The sequence below is a fragment of the Choristoneura fumiferana genome, chromosome 28, assembly GCF_025370935.1.
Source record: "Choristoneura fumiferana chromosome 28, NRCan_CFum_1, whole genome shotgun sequence".
Lineage (NCBI taxonomy): Eukaryota > Metazoa > Arthropoda > Insecta > Lepidoptera > Tortricidae > Choristoneura > Choristoneura fumiferana.
In genome coordinates this window covers 4,895,234-4,921,423 of record NC_133499.1, presented here as the reverse complement: position 1 = coordinate 4,921,423, position 26,190 = coordinate 4,895,234, and the positions used below count along the sequence as shown (strand labels likewise).

The following is a 26,190-nucleotide window of genomic DNA, read 5'->3' as shown; positions in this document are numbered from 1 at the left end:
TACACATGACATAATATTACATCAGAAAATCTTTTACTATTAACCTCCTTTTACCTGCGGAAGTTGAGTAATTATCCCCACGTTTCGCGTGTTTGTTGGTATCTTGTGTTTTAGTGTCGTTAGGTCAACGACCTTGTTTTTTTTTAGATGAAGCTTATGAATATTAAATAGTACTTTAACATAAACAGATTTTTTGTTTTTGTGCGTATTAAGTACGACCTTTATACTTTTTAAATAATTACATCGACGCTTGAAAGGAGAAATTGAATAAGAGATTGTTTTTTAAGATAGTTATATATATATATTTGGAATCAGTAAAATTTACTGATTCCAAATATCTGATTCCAAAAATGTCATATAAAACTCACTATCTTAAAAAAACCAGCCAAGAGCGTGTCGGACACGCCCAAGTTAGGGTTCCGTAGCCATTACGAAAAAAAAAACAATTAATATTATGTGCGTTATAACACAATTAAAACAATTACTACAGTCTTAAAATCTATTACCAGTAAAAGAGCGTATCATCACGGCACTTGCGTCCTTTTGTTGAGAAGCGCAGTTTTTCGGCAATAACTCCATAATAATAACCAATTTTCGTTGAAAGTATTTATTAAGCGTTACCTTTCCATATTGTTTGCATATTTTTTGGACAAACGGTTTACAAGATAGAGGAGGGGGGGACATATTTTTTGCTACTTTGGGAGCGATTATTTCCGGAAATCTTTACCTAATCAAATTTTTTATGAGAAACTTGATATATTTTCAAAAGAGCTGGCGAACTACGACCACACGTTGATGCGAGTTAAATCTGTAATCTCCCAGGATAACAGGATCAAAGGAATTAGGGCACAAATTTGTGCCTCTGGGAGAGGACAGGTTAATTTTTTTTTCAATTTCTGTTACGTATATGGAGTGCCCCCCCCTATAAATGTTTATTTTTGTAATTTAACTCCAAAATTCATTGATATGAATCTTGTTCTTTTCGAGTAAAATGCCTGTGACATACGGACGGACGGACAGACAGACAGACAAACAGACTTGACGAAACTATAAGGGTTCCGGTTTTGCCATTTTGGCTCCGGAACCCAAAAGGAGGAGGTAATCAATTCGGTTGTATTTTTTTATGTTTGTTACCTCAGAACTCCGTCATTTGTTTCGTCGTCATAAGTACTAAATCAGGATCTGATGATTGGATCCAAAGGAAATCGAGGGAATTCTTCAAATATTGTCTACTCAAATATATTTAATAAGTAGTAACTGGTGCATTTGCTCTTGAAATTCATCATATTTTTTATTTTACCACTGTCGGCGTGACTGATGTGTATGTTTATGCCAAATTACTAACGGTCCCTGAGCTTAACCGCGGGCGGACAGACGGACACACATGGCGAAACTATAAGGGTTCCTAATTTGACTACGGAACCCTAAAAACTCTATTGTCCAAAGCTACAAACGCCTAAGCGCTAATACAGGTAAGTAAAAACTACAATTTCGGTACTACTACATTTATTTATGTATCTCTTAAATAATACAAATTTGTGGACTCTTATATTAAACGACATTACATTTCTTAATATTTCATAAATAAAACTTATGTACTACAAATACTATAATAATCAATAAAAAAAAACAAAATAGTAACTACACGGATTGTCAGCGAGATTACAAACTTTATTATAAAAAGAGTTCTTATGATTTCGTTTGACCTATTATTTAATTCAGATAAAATTCTTAACCCTAAAAGTTATGTGATGCAACTATTTTTATAAATAAAGACTAAAATATGGCAAGACGTATTTCTAAATCTTAACAAAAGATTGTTTTTATAAAATAAATATGTTATTAAATTTGGAAGTGAATGGGTTTACTGTCATCTTCTGTTTGATACTATTATTAATTTAAATAAAAAACTAACTAATTTGGCTCAGAGACCCAAAGAGGGTCTTGGCCTCCGAAACGAGAGCATGCCATCTATCCAGATCGTGCGCAGCCTCTTGCCAGTCGTCGACTTGAAGAAGTCGCACATCCACCTGGACACTGTCCTCCCAGCGGTACCTGGGTCGCCCAACCAATTAATTTAAATAATATCAGCAAATCAGATAAGCTATCAATTAGTAAAATTAGAAAAAATAGCTGACTTTTAATCATGTAAACCATGTTTTTTAAATTACTTCAACGTTTCCTACTCGACGACGACGTACTCGACATCAAGTGGACTAAAGTGTAGGGTATCAAGTTAGTTTAGCTGGTTTTGTACCGGCACCATTCCCATCAGGTAATTAAGACCCTCGAATTATAGTGTGTGAATATTATGTGAAAATTGCGAAGGCTTATAATATTTATAATATATAATTATATCAACCATTAGTCAACTCAGACTGTTGGTCCACTTTATTCAATGTCCTCGTTAGGACATCGAAATATTCTAGTTTAAATGTTTTGACATAATTTTAGCTGTCATAAAATAAAAATTGGAATACTTAATTTACGGAATGTAGTGATATTTAAACATGGAATCTATATTGCTGAGTGGCACTACAGTTTGCTAAATTGAGTTTACTTAACCTTTACTTACATACTAATTAAGTACTGGCTTGGAATGTGTATGTTACAATTTAAATGTGCAATTTTTGTGACAGTACACATTTAGCTATGGATATATATAAAGAAATAAAAAATAATATAGTCAGAGATCTCAAAACAGGAAGAAATTACATAGATGAGTATTATATATTATCTAAATTTAAAATAAAATTAAAAATAACAGTAAAGCTGCAAAAATACGTTCAAATTCAAACAATAATCGACATAACAAAATACACCATAGTCTAATAGTATGTACTAATAATATAAAATTAGCTACCACCAAATTTACTTAATTTAAATTGCATAAAACATACTCTATAAATCTTACACGTACCAATCCGTTGAAGAAAATAATGATTAACTACTAATTCTATGAGAAAATCCAGCTTACTTTATTTTTAGAACAAAATCTAGTGGCGCTTAACTTTTTTGATATAATTAGACATAAATGGAAAAAAATAATCTGCACGATAAGGCGGTTCTTTTTACTATCAATTCCATTTCGCTACATTATGTGATAAAAATATACTAAGTATAATAAAATCATGTCATTATGTTTTTATGTGAAATTCAAGCGTTGCTTTTCACTAAATTTTTAAATTACTAGTGTGCAATTTATACTTCAGTGATTTTTATTCTTTTTTCACAATAGTTTTATTTTGTATAAATATTTTTATTTTATGTATTTGCGGACGGATGTATTGATTATAATTGCACTTCTGGAATGTTTTGAATGAATTGTCTTATTTTATAAATTGTAATACGTCTTATATAAAAGCAACTCAGTATTTTCTGTAATTGGATATATTATGTAGACTATTTGTAAGTAAACCATTGTAAAATCGTTATAATTTTTTTTTCAGAAATAAAGTTTTTTAAGTAAATAAAAACTCTGATTTTTTAACTTAAATTTGTATCGTTATGATTACTTTTAATAGATATTTGAATCGGGGTCATAAAAACCTACTTCATCCCAATTATTCAAATACTTTTTTTGCTATAAAAATACTTCTAAAATTTCAACAAAAATATCAATGATTTGTAAATAAACAAAAATAAATGTAAAATTAGTAAAATAATTTCTTAAAAGTACAATTTCTTTTGAGATTCACCTTTAATATCAAAAATGGATACATTGCTTTAAATATGGTTATCCCATTTTCCAATTGGAATAAAATGCGTGCCTAATATACTATGACAAATTTTCCTTATATCGCCATAATAATTATGTCAAAATGTAAAAAAAAAACAAAGAATTCATGAATATAACTCAAGTAGGTACTTTGTAATTAAATACGTAGTTTTAAACAAAACCTAATAAAAACATTGCTCTTATTAATGCTTTTAGAGAAAAGTACATTATGTCAAAAGATCATGATTTGATTCATTAATAGGCGACAATTGACATTAAGCCTGCGACGGCTTCAATAAGCCTTAGTGTTTCCAACATTATACGAAACGATATTATGTGAAAGTTCAATTATGACAATCTCTATACACGTGAATATTAAATTCTAGGAGAGGCGTCTTGTGTTCTGGAGCAAGAAGGCAGAGGTTCTGTAAACATAAATAATATGTATTAAATGACAAAAAGGAACGGTGAATGCAATTAAGATTAAGAACAAAAAAATATTTTTACACCGTCATTGAAAATGGGTCCATATCGGCTCGCATACTTATCGAAAGTCCGAATGTAATGTTTCTCAGAATATCGTTTGTCATAATCATAACTCTTTTTTCTCTGAATACAATAATTGTTCAGAATTGTTATAAACAAACATAACCTAACCTGTAGTAATTTATAGGATGACCATTTAAAAAATTCAGAAAAATTTAAGGTAAAACAATTATGACAAACGATTCTGACAAAAATTACGGTATGACTTGCGAAGAGCATGCAAACTTTGGCGCTCCCAAATTCTTGACGTGTGACATTGGCGTGACAGATAAGGGAAATCGAAGCAACTGGAGGTCTATGGGGGAGGCATAATATGTCCAACACGCCATACTCCTTTGCACTCAAACGAAGAAAGACACATAGGAAGAATAACACATAGGCTACTTTTTATTTCGTTTTCCCCACGGGATCCAGATAAAATTTAAAAATCTCAATGGCTGATATGATCATTTTGCTTCTTGCTTAAGTTCCTTACCTTATTAGCCATGAAAGAGGCTCTTATCTTCAGCATCCTATCCAGGTTACACTCCAGGGTCATCCGGGAGCTCCAGGCCCCGCCACCAAGGATGGGTTTGGCCATGTCTCGGTTCAGCTGGCAGTTCTTTTCCGAGTCGTACTTGCATTGGAGATCGCAGAGCCGTACGTCTTTGAGACGGGGTGACCTAGAAAATGGAAGAAGTTTTACAAGCGGTTATTTAACTTGTGATGTATGTATGTATCAAATCTTTTAAGTTAAATTTGATGAACTTCCAGTAGTCAGATTGACTTGAAATTTGGCATTCTTGTAGTTCGGCCAGGATCGTCTCCGCGGGACTGAACTCGTAAAATTGATTTGAAAGGGTCTAGCAGACTTAGCTAATAAGGATGACCCCCACGAAGGGCCCTGCTGCGTGATATACTTCAAAATCGTATTAAGATTGGTTTTTTGGAATCTTTTTGTATTTTTGGAGTGGCGAAAAAAGTTTCTCGATGAGGGCTACGGCATAGATGTCGCTAGCGTCACTGCTTAAGTGGCTAAATATGAAACAAACAAGCTGAGATATGAGGTGCATAGGGGAAATTCGAGTCGGTACCGTTGACCATCAGTGGTGTAGCGGTATAGCACGCGGTACGGAATACCGAGGACCTGGGTTCGATTCCCAGTGATGGTCTTATTTTTCTGGTTTTTCTGTGCATCTATATTTCAGTTTGTATTTTCAATTCAAAATCGTAGTTTGACATTTCTCACTAAGAAATAAAGTAGGTAAGTACCCTATTTATTTAATACAAACGTCACTTATTACAATAATCGATAATATCGACTCCAACCGGTTTGACATTGGTGAGCCTTCTAGACTACTACACTTCTTTTCCTATTTAATGAAATAAATCCGGGTAACTCACATCTTAAATCGAGTTTAGCTCGACATGTTTCGAGCAAATTGTAGCCCTTCCTCATGGTTCGAATTTATTTCATTAAATATGAGTAAGTCTCACGGTAGTTACACGTTCAAAGTTATTTTCGTTGTTTGTTTTTATTTAAAGTATTTTAAATTTTAATCTTACCTGATGATTAGATCGATGTGTTTATTATGCAGACAGTGTGACAGAGGCACAGCATATGTGAAGTTGTATGGCGCATGCGTGGACACTATCTCAGTGAACAAGGAGTTGTTGGTGAACGATTTAGTTGCCACGCCGAAGGTGATTAGATTTTCTGAAAATAAAAAGTATTTAAAAAAAAATTCGGTTGACTGTACTTTTTGTTGACTGTACTTGCATGTCGTCTAACTTACATATGCGTACCAAGTTTCAAGTCAATCCGACCACTGGAAGTGGGTCTAAATGTAGGGCACACCTTGGCTTATCGGTGATACTTGGCAATTCGGTGATACTGCTCTATTATCTTACACAGATCTCACTACGAGGAAATGCGAGCTATATAACAAAAAATGGAACCGACTACAAAACCCTTGAAAATATTTTTCTAGGTAAGTAGGTACGTACTAGCTCGAAGTCGGTGACTCAGCACGAGCCAGCAGGAGTGGGACAATTCACAATAGTCGTCTACCTCACCTACATACTATGTGGGTTTCAATCCCTCCTGCTGGGTCGTGCTGAGTCACCGACTTCGAGCTAGTACGTACCTACTTACCTAGAAAAATATTTTCAAGGGTTTTGTAGTCGGTTCCATTTTTTGTTATTTTGGAGTCGGTTTTACTTTTTTGTTAAAATTTTTCTTTATTTCTCACTTTTTAGTGATTCGTAGCCAAAGAACATCTCACAACGATTCCATTAAGCCCAAACACGACTTAGTTACGTTGTTTTATAACAGAGTTCCGTTGCCTAACTTCTGGCTTCAGCATCAGATCAGTTCGAAAGAATCATTAACTTAAAGCTTCTTCTTAGTCGCTTATCTAGGTAATATTAATCATGATAATTTAAATTTAATCCGTGAAATACTTGTTATTGATAGTAGTAGTTCCGTTGGTCAAATCTGGTCTTCATCATCAGTTCCAATTCACCAAATTATGATTTGCAAGAGCAAATGCACGAGTTACTGCTAAATATATCCAAATTACCATAGGTGTCCCTACAATATTTGAAGAGTTCCCTCGATTTCCTTAAGATCCGATCATCAGATCCTAATTTGCTGCTTATGGGACCTAATTGAAAGCATTCCTAGACGAACTCAAAAAAAAATTTCAAATCGGTTCATAAATGACGGAGTTCTGAGGTAACAAACATTAAAAAAAAAAAAAAAAAAACAACCGAATTGATAACCTCCTCCTTTTTTTGAAGTCGGTTAAAAATTGTTGGCAACTGTCAGTTTTGATGCTTGTAATCAGGTTGGCGGTGATTTATTTGCTTGCAATTCACTATTATGAGCTCAACGTAAGATAATAACGCCATATCACCGAATTACCAAATATCACCGATAAGCCAAATTGACCCAACAATAACAAATGAAGAGGACAAGTGAAATAAAAGTTTGTATTAAAAGGCAATAAAAGGGCGCTCCATATACTACTATCCGATATTATGAGTTTTCACAGAAATATTATTCCCAAATGTTTAATTTGCCAAACTGTTTTTTCCCAACTCTCAAAGTTATCCAAACTATCCATTTACCTGGTTGCCCCATCTCATAGGACTGATCATTCAGCACCATCTCCTCCGAGCTGCTTTTGGACAGCGCCTCATTGGTCTCTCTCTTCCTCCTCACGTTCCTTCTCACTCTCCCACTCAAATTATCCGTCAGATTCATCTTATTCGGATCCAGAAGATTCGATTCCGCCATCATTTCTTCGTGCAATCTCGTTTTGAACGATTCATTTTCCTGCTTCAACGTTTCCGAATTGTTCTTCTCTGGGATGATTGGAATTGAGGGTAGTTTCTCGTGAGGGTCTAGATGGGGTTCTAGGGGACGAACGAACGTGTCGTTCAGGTCTTGCTTTATACGTTCCAATGGCTCCTGTGTTTCGTAGCCTTGCGGTGGATCCAAGCTGCATGAGGACTGAAAGATATGAGAGCATTAAAGCAGTGGGTTTACTGTTTTTTCATCTCTGGTGTAAAAGGACTGAGGGGATGGATGTGGATCGAGTAGTGGAACGTATAATGGTCGGCCAGGTGGAAGACGCCCAGTGGGACTGCCAATTACACGGACAACAGAGTGAAACTATAATTAAGGGCTATATGGGTATGTGTTTGTGTGATTTGTATGTGTTCTTACAGTGTGGAGGTGGAGGAACTGCATGAACACGCATATCTTGCATAAACGTAGCTAGGGTGCGCATTTTGTCACATAACATTTTAAGTCCTATTATCGGAAGTCCGAAATGGTTTATCATACCATTGTATATCATAACGATCACTCTTCATAATTTTTCTTTATAGGTACTAACGATCGAAACTCATAATCATCGGAATTCATAATATCACTAATCATACACCTTGTTCATACTAATATTTGTTTTCATATATTTTCTTATACTAACGATTTAAACTCCTAATCATTCAAATTCATAACGCCAATATTCATAACTTTGTTAAAACTAATATTTGTTTTCATATATTTTTAATCATAAGTGTTATTTATCCGCATTATTGACGCGCAGGGACTTGGAAATTTTTCGATGGTACGAAATGATGTATTTAAGGAAGGACTCCGTTAGATAGAGTGTTAGGTAAAACTGTGACCTTACAGCGCGCGAGCCGAGCTAGCGAAGCGAGCGTGCCGCGGCAGCGGCCGGCGAAGCGCCAGGACCGAACATAATTTTCAACTAATACTAATATAGGGCAGAAGTACCGGTTTTGGCCACCTTAAGCCCGTTTTTGGCCAGTTGATATTAGCAGTCATGAATAAAAAGTTATAGTATTAAAATAATAGTTTACTGTATTTTCAAAAGTTTATACTGAAACGAGTAAAGTTTATAATGATTAATTACTATAAATTTATTTCGAACGTATATTTAAACAATAAATGGCCATAAACGGTACAGTGGCCACAACCGGCACTTATAAATAATTAACGATATAAGTAAATCTTATTTTGAATAGGTAGTTACCGTTATGAAAAACAATATTATGAGTTCAAACGTTTTCTTATTAATGCCATTATTAATCAGAAAATTATGATATTCGTCTGTTATGAAGGAAAATTTTCTGAAAAACAACATTATGAGTTGAGATGTGTTCTTATTAATGAAATTATCAGTAAAAAAAAATGAATACTGTCTGTTATCAGTTCCGATGTTAGTAATAAAAATTTATGAACAAAAAAAGTATGAGGAAAAAAATTATGAAGAGTGATTGTTATGAACAGAAATGGGTAGTAATATAAAAAATAGGAATAAGAATTTTATGAGAGTTAATATGGACCCACGTAGCTATCATAAGGTCGCGGGCGGAAAGTAATTGTTTTAGCTCATTTATAAGGGTTCTGTTTTTTCCAACGAAGGTAAAAAATTGTTGGCTACATCAGTCGTTTAAACATTTTGAATTTTTCCTAATTATTCTTACCAGAACAGTGCTAATCCACTTCGAAACGTGTTTCCAGTCCTATAATAGCAGCATGAAAAGGAAGCAATATATTTAAGGAGTAATACCCAAAAATCGATCAGGCTTTGAACTACTTTAGAGAATGAATGGGTGCCCCTTATTTCGCATATCATTGATTGACATAATATGAATTCGCATAACAGATTTGGGATAATAATAAAAAAGCATAAAACTTACTTAGCATAATAATGAATCCGTATAATGGCAATATGCATACTAATCATACTCATCCCAGCCTATACCTGTACTTCCCACTACCGGGCACAGGCCTCCTCTCAGAATGAGAAGGCTTGGGCCATAGTTCCCATTCATATTTTTTTAATTATAGGTAACTTTAATTGTCATAAAATGAATTAGCAATTTTTTAATTTTATTAGCTATTTTCTAAGTGACAGCCCGATAATAGATATTTCTACATGTTATGTCAGTTTACTTAATGAATATGCGAAATAACGTTATGCCAATTTGAATTAGGAATATTATATCATGAAAATTAATATAGACCTTTAAGACAATAACAGCTGCGGGTCTTACCTGGCACTCAGCGTCCAATTCGTTGTCGGCGTTCGCGGCGAATGCGCAAGCGCTGCCGAAGAGTTCAGCGCTGCGGAGGACGGCGAGCGGGCGGTCCAGCGGCGCCGGCGTCGAGGCGTCCATGTCTAGATAAACAAGGGCTTTCTAATTATTATGGTTAAACGTGGCACCTATCAGTCCAGGATTTGTCAAGCCGTATAGGCCGCAGCCTAGGGGCGGCAGTGTCGTAGGGGCGGCAGATTACAGAGGAATTCATTTGTTTATTTAACTTTAGTGCCTTCCTTACTACAAATGGGAAATTATTATTTCAGAAAGATATGTACATGGGGTAGCGGAAATAATGGCCTACACTCATTAAAAATATAAATCCGGCACTGGCATGGTATATACCTACCTGATTCTTTTCGCAACTTTTCATATCCCAACTGTTTAATATTTCCAAAAATTTCAAGATTTTTGTAAAAGTAACCTAACCTAACCTAAAGTGTTCTTCACGATGACCATGAAATAAATCCTGAAATATTTACAGTTTTAGTTTTTGCGAATTGAAACAGGTTGCGAAATTAACGGATATACTCTTTATTTCCAAGCTAGCTTCTCCATACCATAATAGAAGTATATAAGGGCCCAAAAGTACCACCAGAATTTTCCTACCAAATTTTTTTTGGGGTTGTGTGGGCTTAATTGCTAAAAACAAGTAGGTCCTTGTTAGTGTCACCTGATGGTAAGTGATCACCGCCGGCCATGGTCACCTACAGCATTATTAGGACTGTGGGTGCTTTGCCGGCCTAAAAGGGGGGCAAATGGGGGCTAATTTTTATAATATATATATTAACATCACTCACTGGAGCTATGGAAACCGAGATAGCTACAAAAAACTGACTTTTGTGACCTTTGATCTGGAATAACTTACGATATGGAGACACGAGATTTTATGAGACTTTTTAGACAACTTTCAGTACACCAAAATGAAGCTGTATACGAGTTTACAGCTTATCATCTGGGCATATATTGAAGTAATCAGAGATCGTAAGCAAGAAAGTTTAATGAATTGTAATTGTACCGCATGGGTCCATATTGGCTCATATAAGTACAATTTTTCAATCATAATCATAATCATTATTTCTCAGAAAATTGTTTATTATATAAAATAATTATTTTTACTACTAACTACATAGTTCATAATGATACATATGTCAATTTCTTTTAAGTACTTAATCATAATCAAAATGCCATCACTGAGGTTTGATCTATACCCATAATGTTATTGGTTTGGGAGTTTTTTTTTATTTATAAACTTAATTACATATAATCATCGCAGTTTTAACCTAACCTAACCCACTTTTCTGGCAGGATTTCAGTTCCGTGAAGGTCACAGTTCTAACCAGTCTAGTTTTAGACGACCAGATGGCCTAGTGGTTAGAAAACCTGACTACGAAGCTTGAAGTCCCGGGTTCGATTCCCGTGTCGGGGCAGATATTTGTATGAAAAATGCGAATGTCTGTTCTCGGGTCTTGGGTGTTTAATATGTATTTAAGTATGTATCTATCAATATAATTATATTTATCCATTGCTTAGTACCTATAACACAAGCTTTGCTAAGCTTACTTTGGGACTAGGTCAATTGGTGTGAGTTGTCCCTTGATATTTATTTATTGAACCAAACTGAATTTTCTGGATTTTTAGTTTTTTTTAGTTTCTTATTTTGAATTTACTTGCATTTACGTATGGATAGATTAGGAATAAACAAAGGTATATTTTAAAATATATAATAATAACAAATGTTATTGCCTGAAATCGATATGTTGAATAATGATGTATACATAAATTGTAGTAATAGAGGTATTTATTTATGTTGAATGACATTATGAATATAATAAATTCGGAGTTCCAATGATTATTGTCTAAAAGCTGTAAAGGCTGTAAAATTGTATGAGATACATTTTCGAAGTTTCAATAATCGAATTTGCAATTTTGTATGAACTTTGGCGCACCCGTACCGCATACATACCATATCGTTTTATAAAATCCTTCCACTCTATCTGACTCATTTCTTCAGTATAAGCGACAGGAAACTGATAACTGTTGATACGCTAGTAGAACCACCCGTCTCTCATTCCGAAGTGAAACTCCTAACATGACTGCATTAAAAGTTAAATAAAAGCTTGTAACATTGCACTTACTGAGTACATTGAGCACATAGTTCTTAGAAGCATGCAGCGTCGTCGCCGTCGTGTGAGGAGATTCCGTGGATGATGTCGTAGTAAACTCTTGCGTCGTTTTATGGGTGCCTTTCTCTGCAAAAAATAACATCCTTACTCATCATCATCCTATTAGCCGCAGAACGTCCACTGTTGGATAGTGGCATTCCCCATAGACCTCCAGTTGCTTTGGTTGGAAGCAGCCTGCATCCACCGTGAACTCGCGGCTTTAGCCAGGTCATCCATCCATCTTGTTCGTGGTCGTCCTGCGCTGCGCTTGCCGATCCGCGATCTCCATTTGAGAACTTTTCGGCCCCAACGGCCATTCGTTCTCCGTGCTATATGGCCTGCCCATTGCTATAGCACTTCAACGAGCTAATTTGCATAAATGCGTAGATAAATAGAAAAGTCATTGGCAGGTGTCCCACTAGGCTAGGTGGACTGACACTTTTCAGGTTCAACTATGACCTCACTTATGACAAGACAAAGATGGCACACATAGCCAAATTGTCGGTAACTCTTGACTGACACCAACGGCAAGGCAAGAGGAGATGGTGAGATGACCTGAGAGGCCGTCGCAATCAAATGAAGGATTTCGCATACAAAAACTGTCATTTGATTGCGATTGCGAATGCCAGAAACGTTAGGCAATACGGCCTCTGGACGTGGAACTGGTGGGGAGATGTGGGTGTCAAGAGGGAGAGGTCTTTGCCCTGTAGTAAGGCACAGAGATGTAAGGTTAGTATAGCATACTCGTAGTATAGTCGATTTTGGCTTATTTATTTTGTTTGAAATTAAAACTTACCTTTAGTTTTCTTTGAAGGAGCATGTTGTGAGGGCTTCAAATTCTGGAAAATAAAAGTATATTTTATATTTATTGTTACTTACGAGTACACACAATAAGTAGGTTCAATTTGTGCATTACTAAGTTTGTATAAACAACTGAAAAGAAGGTCAAGTCCACTGTACAACCAAGTCCATTCGAGGGTTGCCATAGAACCTTTTTGTAACAAGACATTTTTATTTTAAAATCTGGAATTGAAATAAAAATACAAAAAAGATTCCAAAAAACCAATCTTAATTTGATTGCTAAGTAACGATATCTCTTGTCCGGGTGAGCGGTTAGTTCCAATGGAGTGGCCGAAAAAGTTTCTCGATGAGGGCTACGGCATAGATGTCGCTAGCGTCACTGCTTAAGTGGCTAAATAAAAAACAAACAAGCTGAGATATGAGGTGCATAGGGAAATTCGTGTCGGTACCGTTGACCATCAGTGGTGTAGCGGTATAGCACGCGGTACGGAATACCGAGGACCTGGGTTCGATTCCCAGTGATGGTCATTTTTCTGGTTTTTCTGTGCATCTTTATTTCAGTTTGTATTTTCAATTTAGGTTTTACGGGATGACCGTAAAAGTAAAACTTGGAATTGAAATAAAAAAATACAAAAAGATTCCAAAAAAAACAATTTTAATTTGATTGCTTAGTAACGATATCTCTTGTCCGGGTGAGCGGTTAATTCCAATGAGTGCCGAAAAAGTTTCTCGATGAGGGCTACGGCATAGATGTCGCTAGCGTCACTGCTTAAGTGGCTAAATAAGAAACAAACAAGCTGAGATATGAGGTGCATAGGGGAAATTCGTGTCGGTACCGTTGACCATCAGTGGTGTAGCGTATAGCACGCGGTACGGAATACCGAGAACCTGGGTTCGATTCCCAGTGATGGTCTTATTTTTCTGGTTTTTTTGTGCATATTTATTTCAGTTTGTATTTTCAATTTAGGTTTACGGGATGACCGTCAAAGTAAAAATTTGAATTGAAATAAAAAATACAAAAGATTCCAAAAAACCAATCTTACATTTTTATTTGTCTAGCACAAGCTCATGGTATGAAGTACATAGAGTTTTTAGGAGATAATTTTAGGTACAATCAGCAGCAAAAAAGGATGAGTGGTTACGGTGCACGGTCAAGGTAATATTTAATAAATAAGAAATCTACTATTGAATTTGACTTTTTGATTTGTATCGGTATTCAAAGTACCTGTATTTGATTCAAGTCGGGCGGCGTCGCTCTGTACGCCATGTTTTCTAGTTTCTTGTAGTTATTGTAGTAGGTATTGTACTTCTCGTGCTGTCGACTTTCCTTCATGTTGAGGAGTTCTTGGTGTTCGCGGAAGTACAGTGCCGACATTACAACCAGGCTGGAACAAGTATATCAGATGATAATGATTGGTCAGTAATCTCTGGCATATTAAAGCTAAACCAGGGATAACTAAATCAAGTTAGAGAAGTTAAAAAGGGATTTCTAATGCATGGGCAAAAAACTTTTCCCAAAGTATCACATCCCAAAATATTTTACTCAAATTCTCATTTGGCAAAAAATCACCAAACAGTTAATAATTTTTTTTGGCCAATTATTGTTTCACAAATAATTACTTAGTCATGTTTCATATTAACAAGTATTATTTAGTCAAATGTATCGTTTGGCATAACGTACTCTTCCCAAAATATCGCATGACATAATAACCTTCTTCTCTGGGAGCAGTTCGTTTCTGTGGGGGAGGGCCGCAGTTCTAACCTAACCTAACCTACTTTTCTGATAGCAGTTCGTTTTTGCGGGGACGAAGTTTTAACCTAACTTAACCTACTTTTCAGATAGCAGTTCGTTTCTGTGGAAGACGCAGTTCTAACCTAATCTAACCTACTTTTCTGGTAGCAGTTGGTTTCTGTGGTTGGTTTGTGCGAAATGTCATTTTGTACAAACATTTTTTTGGAGTACAATATTAGCCAAAAGAAAACGTTTGCTTAATAAACGTTTGTCGTAATAAAATTTGACAAAGTAAAATTATGCCAAATGATAATTTGACCAAATGAATAAAATGCGAAATGTTAATATGCTAAAGATTCGTTCGGGAAATTAAACTGCTGCGATAAGTTTTTTGGGAAGTGAAATTTGGCGAAAAATATTTTGCCGAAACGGCAGTACACCGTTAAAAAGCCCTGACTTTGTCAAATTTAATAATCAAAAAGCCCTACTGCCTTTAAGAACTGAAAAGAGGAAAACAAGTCTAGTAGTCCCAAAATCTGTTAAGTAACCCATTGCTGAGATTCTTTGCGCCGGTCACGATTTTGAATGAGTCCGGACAATTGAACTATACATTAGTTAGTTACCTAACAGATTTCTAGACTACTAGTTTTTTTTTTTTCAATTTTATTAAGCAGGCGTTTTTTTATTTTTTATTTATTATACCAGTTTTATTCAACAGTGTTACTCGTTTTCTTAAATTTCTTTTCATGATCTGTTATTACCTTTTTTATGTTTTCTGTTTGTGTGTGCCTGTGTTTTTAAAAATAAAGCCTTATCGCATCTTATCTTATATTTCTAGTACCTACCTAATAGATTCCACAGTTAGCTATCATTCAGTTGGTTCGATAAAATAAAAAAATCAGTAATAAAGATCTAACTTACCAAACGGCCATAATAAAAATCAAAATGGTGATGACGATTTGTAGAAACTTATTCGAAATCAATTCGCTGCTGGCATCACTGTATTCTTTCTTGCGGCAACAAAACGCAAGCTTGGAGTTGCCACATGCAAAATTGTCCTCATCCTTCAACCATAGACAAGTATCTTTCTTTTTCGACATAGTGCTGTACTCATCTGAAATCTTCTGCATTTCTGAATCCACAGTACCAACGTAAGAAGGAAAATTACATTCGTGTTTTTCTTCTTTATTAGTATGGTATCGCACGCAGGTTTTATTGTAGTTGTAGAATTTGCCATATTTCGAATAGTTCCGTGGATCGTGACAGTTTTTACATTGTTTTCTTGTGTATTTCGGGGAGTTGTGGCTTAGTTTGTGGCAACATTCGTGTTTCCTGATGTTGCGCGCTATATCTCTTATTTGGTCTATGGAAATGTTGCCATCGCTATAAAAGGATTTCGAGGATGATGATATCGCTGAGAAATGGGATTCTGAAAAAAAAAAGTTTTTTAATTACACTGCATAATAGTTTTAAAAATAATTTGAATGTTGTAAGTATTTGTGTGTTTGTTACTATTTCAACACTAAAATGGCTGAACCGATTTGGTACACAGATAGCTGGATATGAATATCTAACACTTAAGCTAGGTACCTTTTATCCAAATATACCCACACACAGGATTGGGATAACATTCCAAAATTTGTACAGACTTGTCGGAGAACTATTTGTATGGTTCCGTCATTCGATTTTTCCCCGATCTAGTGCGTACCCTACCATACAAATCGTTCTAGGACTTGGTACTCTGGACCGTATTTTTACGGATTCGGATCGGACGTAGTGCGTAACCGCTCATAGAAAGAGAGACGGTTAGTGTGGTCGGAATGTAGAGCACATTGATTCGAATCCGATCCAAATCCATAAAAAAGGGCCACTGTAGTCGTAGAACTATTTGTGTGATAGTTTACGCACTACGACTTTTCTGGATCGTATGTTCATATACGGATTCGGATCGGATTCAGATCGGATTCGGATCGGATTCGGATTGGATGCAGATCGGATTCGGATCGGATTAAGATCGTAGTGCGAAACAGCTCTAACAGTCAAGTTCCGAGATACCTACCACTGCTAACATTAGAACGCGCGCTGTCTCTCCGCTGGAGGATGCTGATCTTGCAGAGTTTCCTGTTAACCCTCTCCAGGTGGTCGATCCTGGACTCCAGGTTTCCCGTCACGCGGCAGAGCTCCTTCACGGCGCCTAGGTTCTCCATGAAGATGCGATCCTGGAGCAAAGATCATTTTCACAATTATAATACATGTAGTAATAATGCTGGAGCGAGGGTCGAAAGTCTACTTCTTAGAGTCTTCCCACGACTTTGTCAAAAATGGCTGAACCGATTTTGATGAAACATGTCTAAGAACTATCGCTAGAAAACGTAATTTTAAAAAAACCGCATTCAAATCGGTCCACCCAACGGTGCCACAGACATACACAAAGACAGACCGACAGACACATATAGCGGCCCAACTTATAACACCCCTCTTTTTGCATAGGGGGTTAAAAATCTACGTTGTCACTACTCTCCTCTACTGTCACAACTCTCCTCTGACACAACTCTCCTCAGTTTCCCCTAGAATTTATTCAAACCTTTTTAACAACCAGGAACTTGTGTATAGTGTCTCCATTAGGCAGTGTGACGTCGCCCGCCTCTTTGACCGCTTCTGGGAGCACCATGCCGACCTCTTGTGCTATGACGCCAGTGTCGGCTTGAATGGCCACGGAGGTCGGGTCGAAGCCGTGTAAAAGAGCATTCACACCGCTGTTCAAACTATGGAGACGGTACGTTATCGCAATAACGTGCCGTAAGCGTCACGACTTTACCGCATGCTTTCATCACAAAGTAGTGACGTTTAAGGAGCGGTGTGGTCGCTACAACCCTATCCTGGGCGCGTCCGACACGCTCATGGCCGGTTGCTTTTTTTTTAAATTTAGTATTATTGTACCTTAGTAGGTATAGAGATTCATTCAAACCTTGTTAACAACCAGGAACTTGTGTATAGTGTCTCCATTGGGCAGTGTGACGTCGCCCGCCTCTTTGACCGCTTCCGGGAGCACCTTGCGAACCTCTTGCGCTATGACGCCAGTGTCGGCTTGCGGGGCTGCGGAGGTCGGGTCGAAGCCGAGTAAACCCGAGTGCTCGGCGAAGGAAGGGTCGTAGTTAAACCTGGAAGAACGATGGTGATTGGTGTTATGTGGAAATTGTACATCGTACCTACTAGCAGCAGGGCTACTACGAAACTCGAAACTCGAAGTTCGTGTCATGCGGTCCCACTGACACTTATACTATTTAATGGGCCAATCAACTTTTTTACCGACACTAATCTGTCCGCGACATTTTTCAAACAATTGCAGATTTTTGTAAGGAAACATGTTTTTTCTATAATTTAATAGATGGTGTACATGAATACATGCCATCCTACGTAAGTTCAACCTATTAAACCGTGAAATATCTTGTTAGAAGTACGATTTTTTGGTAACGCCAGAGACAATTTTGGTAACGCAGGAGACGCCCAAAGTGTCGGTAAAATAATTGATTGGCCCTAATACGATACGAACTTCGAGTTTCGAGTTTTGTAGTAGCCCTGCTATTGCCCGCAACTCGCGTCTTTTGACAACCCCTGAATTTGCCATGTCTTATATATTACTAGTGTTTACGCACAGCTTCGCGTACACGTAAATCATTAGATCCAGCAGCTGAATTGAAATTTCGGGACTATTAAAAATTCCCGTGGGAGTTCCCGAAAATTAAATCGTGGTTTACATAAACATTAAAAACAATCATGTAAAATTTCATGACTCTAAGCCCAGCGGTTGTTGTTTCGAGATTTTAATCCCTTTCCCGTGGGAATATCAGAATAAAAAGTAGCCTATATTTTATTCCAAATGTCCAGCTATCTACATAGCAAATTTCATCCAAATCCGTCCAGCCGTTTCAGCGTGAAGGAGTAACAAACATGCTCACTCACTCACTCACAAACTTTCGCATTTAAATATAAGGATACTTAGGATAAAAAATAGTCAAATAACGAATTCCCTTATCACTATCCCGCGGGAGCTATGCATTTTTCCGGGATAAAAAGTAGCCTGAGTCCATCCCCGGGACTCCAACCATCTCTGTATCGAATTTCGTCTAAAACGGTTCAGCGGGTGAAGCGTGAAAAGGTAACAGACAGACAGTAACATGGGAGCGCCAAAGTTCGCATACTCTTCGCTAGTCATACCGTAATTTTTGCCCGAGTCATCGTTTCTCATAATTTTTTTCCCACTGAAACCTTAGTTTTCTGAAATTTAGAAATGGTCATCCTATAGAAAAGTATAAGTTAGGTTAGGTTTGTTTTATAACAATTCTGAACAATAATTGGATTCGGAGAAAAAAGAGTTATGACAAACGATCGTTCTGGCAAACACTACATTCGGACTTCCAATAAGTATGCGAGCCGATATGGACCCCTTTCACAATTATAAAATTAGTAGAGACTATATGGTATTATGGGGCGTATAATTCAGTGTAGGCACTGCCACCACCACCACCACCCCACAGCAGGGCCGGCAGTATAGCGATGCCGTGCTTGTGCCCTTTATGAATGTTCAAATTATATGATTAAATAAACTGATGTTAATAATTATTGATAAATAAATACCAGTTTTCAATGATAATTATAATAAGATTTACCTCCTTACGGTATTCGGCCGAAAAGTACCTAATAAGATTTTGGGTATATTTTTAATGCAAGCTTTTTTGCTGCCTGTTTTTCTTTTCTACTTAATTAGTATTGTCACCTTGAAGAAGAGTTCCTTCCTGGCCGGACTACCAGGATGTCACCGCCATACCAGATTATTTTATTGTCACGTAATTTATATAAGTATGTCAAATTTCAAGTCAATCTGACTACAGGAAGTTGGTCTAATTTAATTTGTAAGATTTGACTACAGACATAATTATACAGACCGACAGACACACAGATAGACAGAAACTAAATAAAAGCTTGTAAAATTGTGGCCGGATATTCGTTGCATCTGTAATAAATAATAGGATTGGTTACTTACTTAACAACCCTGATGCTTTGCACATTCTTCAGCTGTTGAGCCGTGTCCAGTTCTTCGATGTTGTGCTTGGCGCGAGCGTCCGATGGATGCACGATGTGACCCATCACTTTGAGGTTACCTGGGAAATGGAGAAGGGTTAAGTAGAAGAATTGTTCTCTGCCTTCTGCCAAGTCACGATTCCCAACGGTTTGACTTGCCAAACTGTTTAATTTCCCAACTCACGATATTCTATGAAACCATGTTTTTTTCCACCCGTGTGGGGGTTAGAATTACACCTCTCCATTTCTTCCGTGGATGTCGTCGGAAGACTAGCAACCGGTCATTATTGTACCGTTTTTGTCAAACTTAAAACCTAAAATTGGTAAAAGTGGCTCCGAATCGGTAACGTTTCGTGTGCTCTGCCTACCCCATTTGGGAATACAGGCGTGATGTTTGTGTGTGCGAGTGACGTTTTTTTTGGAACTTTCATAAAACAAACCTAACCTAACCCACTGTGTTCTATAAAAGCATAAGCGAATAGGTACACTGAGGAAAATTTATGTTTTCAGAGAAAATTGAGAGTTGGGAAATTAAACATTTGGCAAGCAATATAATTCTGCGAAAAGGCAGAACCCGTAGAAGAATATAATTAAGAGTATTTTTTTGTATTGGCAATAAGTCCACGAAAATATCTAGGTCATTTCATTCCCGCTCCGAAAACCCCGAGGAATGTTGATTACCGTTAATAACACAAGACTCATCAGGCCGGTCCGTGTTGATACCGACACGCCCGTTGAAATGTACGCTGTTGTCCGACACGCCACGCTGCCACCAGTTCTCTGTGCAGTCCGACTCGAACTGACCGGGTTGGAGGCCTGAAACAATTAGCTCGTTTAGAGGCAGGAGGGGGGGGGGGGGGGGGCATGCGTACATAAACCAATGGCATAGTAGAATGTTGAACAAGGGAGGAATAGAACCAATATCGCACGAGATAACTTGGCACCCGAGGATAGCGTGTGTGCTTTTTAAACATAAATTGAAAGTCAATACGGTCATTGTGAAATATTTAAATTAGACTTGATTGTTAAGCAATAATTAACTTAATAAAATTACCCCGCAGAGCCTAACTACATACTTCTAAGTTCTACGTATCTCCTCATTTCTTGATTTACTTGTTTGTAAAAACGAATATTAAGTAAATAAAAGCTATGGTCTTTGGCGCTTAAACTGTATATTTTTCCTAAAAAACTTATCTCAACGCCACGACTAGCTGGAAGGGCGTCTGGTCAGGATTGGGTCGACCTTTCTTCCTCATCTCACACCCCTTTAAGGTTTACTTAAGCTTGTAACCCCGAACGTGGCTTGTCCAGTCTCCATTAATACCCAGACGCCTAAGGAGGGTCGGTCAACGAAGAAATTAATGGCAATCCACAGTAAAACTGACCCAAGCACTGAGCCTAGCTACGTTCTATTAAGTTCTTCTTTATTTGATTTAATAAAAGCTATGGTCTTTTGGCTCTTAGAGACTTAACCTAGAAAAAACGTACCCGTACGATGATGCGGTCGCTGGCGCTAGCAGCCACCATGACATCGCCGCTCGGCACATGTGCCCTCAAAGCCACGACTAGCTGGAAGTGCCTCTGGTCAGGATTCGGCCGACCCTTCTTCCGCATATTGTTGTTAGTTGTCTCCGCAAAGTGGAGGCGGCCGACGGTCACTTTGGTGCCTTCGCGGCGGAGTTCCACCCTGAGGAAGAAATAATTCAAAATCAAAATCGTCTTTGTTCAATACAGGAGGTATAGTCCAACCGTTTGATTCCTGACCCACCTTTCCTTTCAAGATTGCTTGCAATACATCCTGGCACATTATTGGTAGAAAAGCACCACCAATAATGTGCGAAGATGAGTTGTGAGGAACGTGTTTTCAACCAATAGAAATGTTTGTTTGTTTGTTTGTTTATACTCTTTATTGTACAAAAAGGAAAAAAACAAAAAGGTTACATAAATAAAAGTTGTGTTAAGTACAAATGCTTCATTTACCTATCCTGGCACAGCACCGCTCTGGTGGAAACAGCTGAACGGAGCGAGGCAAGGTCAATGAAGCGTTCCTATTGGTTCATGAAAAAAAAACCGGCCCAAGAGCGTGTCGGACACGCCCAAAATAGGGCTCCGTAGCCATTACGAAAAAATTAAGTAATATTTTTCGTATTTTGAATGGAATATTCCAAGTTTAGGTATATTTTATACCTTAGGCTGCTATTTAAGAGTAAAACTACTAATAATTCTCAAGCAAACTTAGCCGTTATAGTTTTCCTTGAAAGTTTGATAAACTTACTACCATCCTGAATTTTTTAAAATTTTCCCACCCACCGGTTTAGATTTTAGAGGAGGGGGGGGGCTCGATTTAATGAATATTTGCACTTGTTTGAATGCCGAACGCACCGATGTGAATAAGACGACAGTTGCTTAGGGAATGAATTTAATACGAAAATGACAGCCCTTTTATAGGCTGCTACAAAAATCTTAATAGCGCCATTCAGGAATTGTACATAAACGTGATAGCGACATCTATTGAGAAGTACTAAATACAAACATAAATTATCTTCAAATAAACTAAACAAAATAATAATGCCGCGTTAAACATACCGCCCACCATGGACAACCATGTCAAAGTTGTCCATAACCAAATAACTGCAGGCTGTACATGATCTTCCTGATGTGCTAAATAAATTACATTTATCTACCATTGAAACATGACCTGACAAAACAGATAGATAGACTTAAGTAACTTCATATCGCTTACACTTACAATATACAACGCAAATCCAAAAAATGAATCTTAAATTGAAACCATAACATCAATAAACTTAACATAACATACGAGTATGTATCTGGATCCAAATTCCTAACTTACAAAAAACATTTACGTTCTGACAATAACATGTACAAAATGTGAACAAAGTATTGAAAACAGAAGCGTAACTTTGCTCAGACCAGTGACTGATGACTCCCAAAAAATCTGACTGAAACAATATACACAGAACATCGCACACTTGACACATATAATTCAGGTAATTAACTGCACACTTAACTCAATAATAATTCATTTAATTATAACATTTAATTTAAGTATTCAAACAATTTAACAACACATAACAAAAAACACTCACTGCACAAAACAAAATAACAACACCAACAATAACACAATTTAAAATAAAACTGAAAACTTATCACTTAGTTTCACATAAGTACTGCTAAACTTCTGCGTGAAACGGCTACGGCATTTTCTTTTTCTCAATCGATCATGTAAAAGTTTCTTAATTCTGGTTCTATGAAACGACATCAACTTGGCTCTTTGTTCTGTGTGCTTTTCTAGTGTTTTGGAAATCCTTCCTATCGCTAGCTGAACGCTAGTAACAGATTCAATGTCAGAAATAATGAAATTGCACAGGATTTGGTCTGACTCTACTTTCTTTGCTTCGACTCTTTGTGGACTGTATCTTGAATTGCTCATAAACTTCTTAACACCGTCAATAGCACCATCTGTTGGCGGAATAAAGAAATACGAATTTCCGCCCACCATGCTCACATCATGATTTTTGTTTAGCTCTTTATTCGGCAACACTTCGCATATTTCTTTTCTTTTACCGCCAAGACCAGAACTCACTGCAACTTTCTGGATACTTGTGTTTACTCCTTTATCGGCCACACCTTTGCAAGATGAAGTATCACCTAAACTTGTTAGTTTCTGGTTTGAACATGACAACAAAGCTACATTCGAGCCTTGAGCGCGTATTTTCGCTTCTAAAGACTTTTTATCTTTATTAGATGTGCCACTTGACGTGACACCATCACAATTTGATGGCAAATAACTTAGTACAACGACCTTCTTTTTTGATAGAAGTATTGTGAGTTCTTCCTTACTTAAACCAGATTCCGACTGAGTTTGAACCAAAGCCGAAGTCAACGTAAGTTGACAATGGCTGGTCGAAATACAGGCTTGTGACAACTCATCGTTAGATGAGGCAGCTGAAGTTGCTTGCTTAACTACACCTTTGGCAACCGAGTGACTTGCCTTAACTATAACCTCGGTTGAACTAGTGACTTCTAGCTGTGATTTTCGTAGTACATCAACCTTCTCTGTTGGGAGAAGTGTCGTGTTAATCTCTTTGTGTTCCCTCGTCGATGCGTGTTCAACGACATTTTTGTCAACCAATGCATGCTTGACTTCGAGATTGTGATTGGTTGACTGCAATATTGTGGGATGAAGCAACACATGATGCTTCATTTGACATAAACGGCATCTGAAAGAATGACGACATGAGTGAGCTGAATGATTAGCACCTAAACAATTATGACACAGCTTGCGGGTCTGAACAAAGTGTCTGCGTGCGTCAAGATCAGCTGCTGAGAACTGATTACAATTTCCTAACTTGTGACTAATACTATAGCAATATGTACAGGATGACAGTTGACTTTTACAAACACTATTTACAGGATTGTGGTAAACGTTGACATTTCCTATCTCACAACTCTTTGTAGTACAATTGAAATCGTCCGACTGCAAACTACTATTTAGACCAAGGTCTGTGACGGAAGTTTTGGATGTCTTTTCGTTTGACTGGAAGCTAGATATCACATCTTGAAGTTGGTTTCTATAACGTACATAAAGCTCTTCTGCTTGTTTCAACTCCGTTTTGTATGAAGAGGCTCTTACTTCAACTGAAGTGATTGTATCTAAAATTGATTTGTGCGTTTCCATGAACATCTTCCAATTGCGGTCCAAAATTTCTAACCTCGTTTCAATATAGCATTTATCTAATTGTTCTTTCTGTAATTTCATAAAATATATTCTCGATTTGTCAATTCTTGAAATTATGTCTTTTTGACATCTGTCAATTTTCTCCATTTTCAAAGACAAAGTTTGAACTTGAAATATTTTCTTTTCTAGTTTTCTCAAATATTTTCAAAGTGTTTTGACATCTGGGTGAAAACCTGCGTGGATTCCCCGTCAGTTCACTTTTTTCCGAATTATTCTAAGTCCAAACTACAGCCGAAATTCTTCTATGTCTAAATTTTCTTCTAATCTTCTAAATTACAATTTTTTGCTTCAATTTTGAACTCTACTGTGAAATGTCAAAGTACTCACTGTTGATCACCACATCACTGTAACCTGTCACTCCTGGTACTGCAGCAGCTCCTGTCCTGCAGCAGCTCAGCTCCTCTTCCACTTGCGCGCCTCCTCTCCTCACTCCAGGCAGGCGGCTCCAGCGTCAGCACGCCAGCAGCAGCACCATCTCGCCGTTCCGGTGCCCGCGGTGGAAGTTGTCGCCAGTCCCAGTCCGTTATCCGGCTCGAAGAACCATGTTTGAATGCCGAACGCACCGATGTGAATAAGACGACAGTTGCTTAGAGAATAAATTTTTTATACCTAGACGGAGTTTGTTCTTCCCCTCTCACAGCCGAGGTACTCTCTCGTACATGGTCCTTTCAAGTTGAATATTTCGCAAAATCATCTTAGCAAACCCCTAATAGTTTTAATACACCTATCCAATGATACTCCTCTCATTCTGAGGGGAGGCCTGTGCCCTGCAGTGGGACGTATATAGGCTGGGATGATGATGATGATCCAATGATACCCCACACTATAGGGTTGGGTGAGAAAAAAGACCGAAAGGACGGACAGACAGACAGACATGGCGAAACTATAAGGGTTCCGTTTTTGCCATTTTGGCTCCGGAACCCTAACAAATTCCTCGCAACACATAACTTATTAAACTATTCAGCAGTAACTTAATTAAATATTTAACAGTCGGGACCCTTTCAAAATTGTGACCAGCTCAAAAATTCCCAGTAATGGTCCTTCGAGCAGTCAGGTTGGTACTTGGTACTCACGGCACAGGATGAAAAGGCTTTTTTGTTCTATCTGACTGGCTTTGTTCAACTCGCACCTCCTGACTTGGATCCTCTGCCTGAAACAGCAATGCACAGGTTGCAGAAGAAATCTTGCAAAAAATTGATATTTTCATTTTAAATTTTAAAGTTTATCTTAAATAACCTAACCATTTTAATGCAAGCTTTTTTGCTGACTGTACTTTTTGTTGACTGTACTTGCATGTATACCAAATTTCAAATCGATGCCATTAACCGTTAAAGAGTTCCGTCCTGCGGAGACGATCCTGGCCGGAATACTAATTATTGTATTGTCACGCGATTTAAATAAGTATTCCAAATTTGAAGTCAATCTTAGTACTGGAAGTTGGCATAATGTAACTTTCAAGATTTGATTACGGACAGACAGACAAACAGACAACCGGACAGGTGAAACTAAATAAAAGCTTATAAAAACCATTTGTAAGAACTGACTGTACTTACATTGCCATCTAACTTAATGCATTTTTTTTATTTTTTTTTAATAAACAACGGAATGAAATGAAAGAAGTTTATCCGGGACACAGACAAATAATGGATAAAACAATAAAGAGGAAATATGAAAAATAAAATAAAATGAGAATACAAAATTCCTACTAGAAATTATGAATATTTTTTTGTGTCCGCAACTAATATACCTACCCTAATCATAATAA

The 26,190-nt window shown here is 37.2% G+C and overlaps 1 protein-coding gene across 1 annotated transcript in view; it reads right to left on the bottom strand.

Moving 5' to 3' along the window:
• Window positions 1-1,489: 1,489 nt before the first annotated feature.
• LOC141443996 (uncharacterized) overlaps window positions 1,490-26,190 on the bottom strand; it is a 47,413-nt gene continuing 22,712 nt past the window's right edge. The window contains exons 8-22 of the mRNA XM_074109447.1: window positions 25,499-25,575; window positions 21,148-21,350; window positions 20,345-20,479; window positions 19,626-19,743; window positions 17,550-17,742; window positions 16,641-16,800; window positions 15,503-16,010; window positions 14,075-14,234; window positions 12,845-12,887; window positions 12,022-12,135; window positions 9,839-9,963; window positions 7,376-7,760; window positions 5,810-5,960; window positions 4,740-4,926; window positions 1,490-4,143 (exon numbers count right to left, since the gene is read on the bottom strand). Coding sequence (XP_073965548.1) covers window positions 4,063-4,143; window positions 4,740-4,926; window positions 5,810-5,960; window positions 7,376-7,760; window positions 9,839-9,963; window positions 12,022-12,135; window positions 12,845-12,887; window positions 14,075-14,234; window positions 15,503-16,010; window positions 16,641-16,800; window positions 17,550-17,742; window positions 19,626-19,743; window positions 20,345-20,479; window positions 21,148-21,350; window positions 25,499-25,575 — 2,640 coding nt within the window. The 3' untranslated portion in view covers window positions 1,490-4,062. The remainder of the gene's footprint in view (window positions 4,144-4,739; window positions 4,927-5,809; window positions 5,961-7,375; window positions 7,761-9,838; window positions 9,964-12,021; window positions 12,136-12,844; window positions 12,888-14,074; window positions 14,235-15,502; window positions 16,011-16,640; window positions 16,801-17,549; window positions 17,743-19,625; window positions 19,744-20,344; window positions 20,480-21,147; window positions 21,351-25,498; window positions 25,576-26,190) is intronic.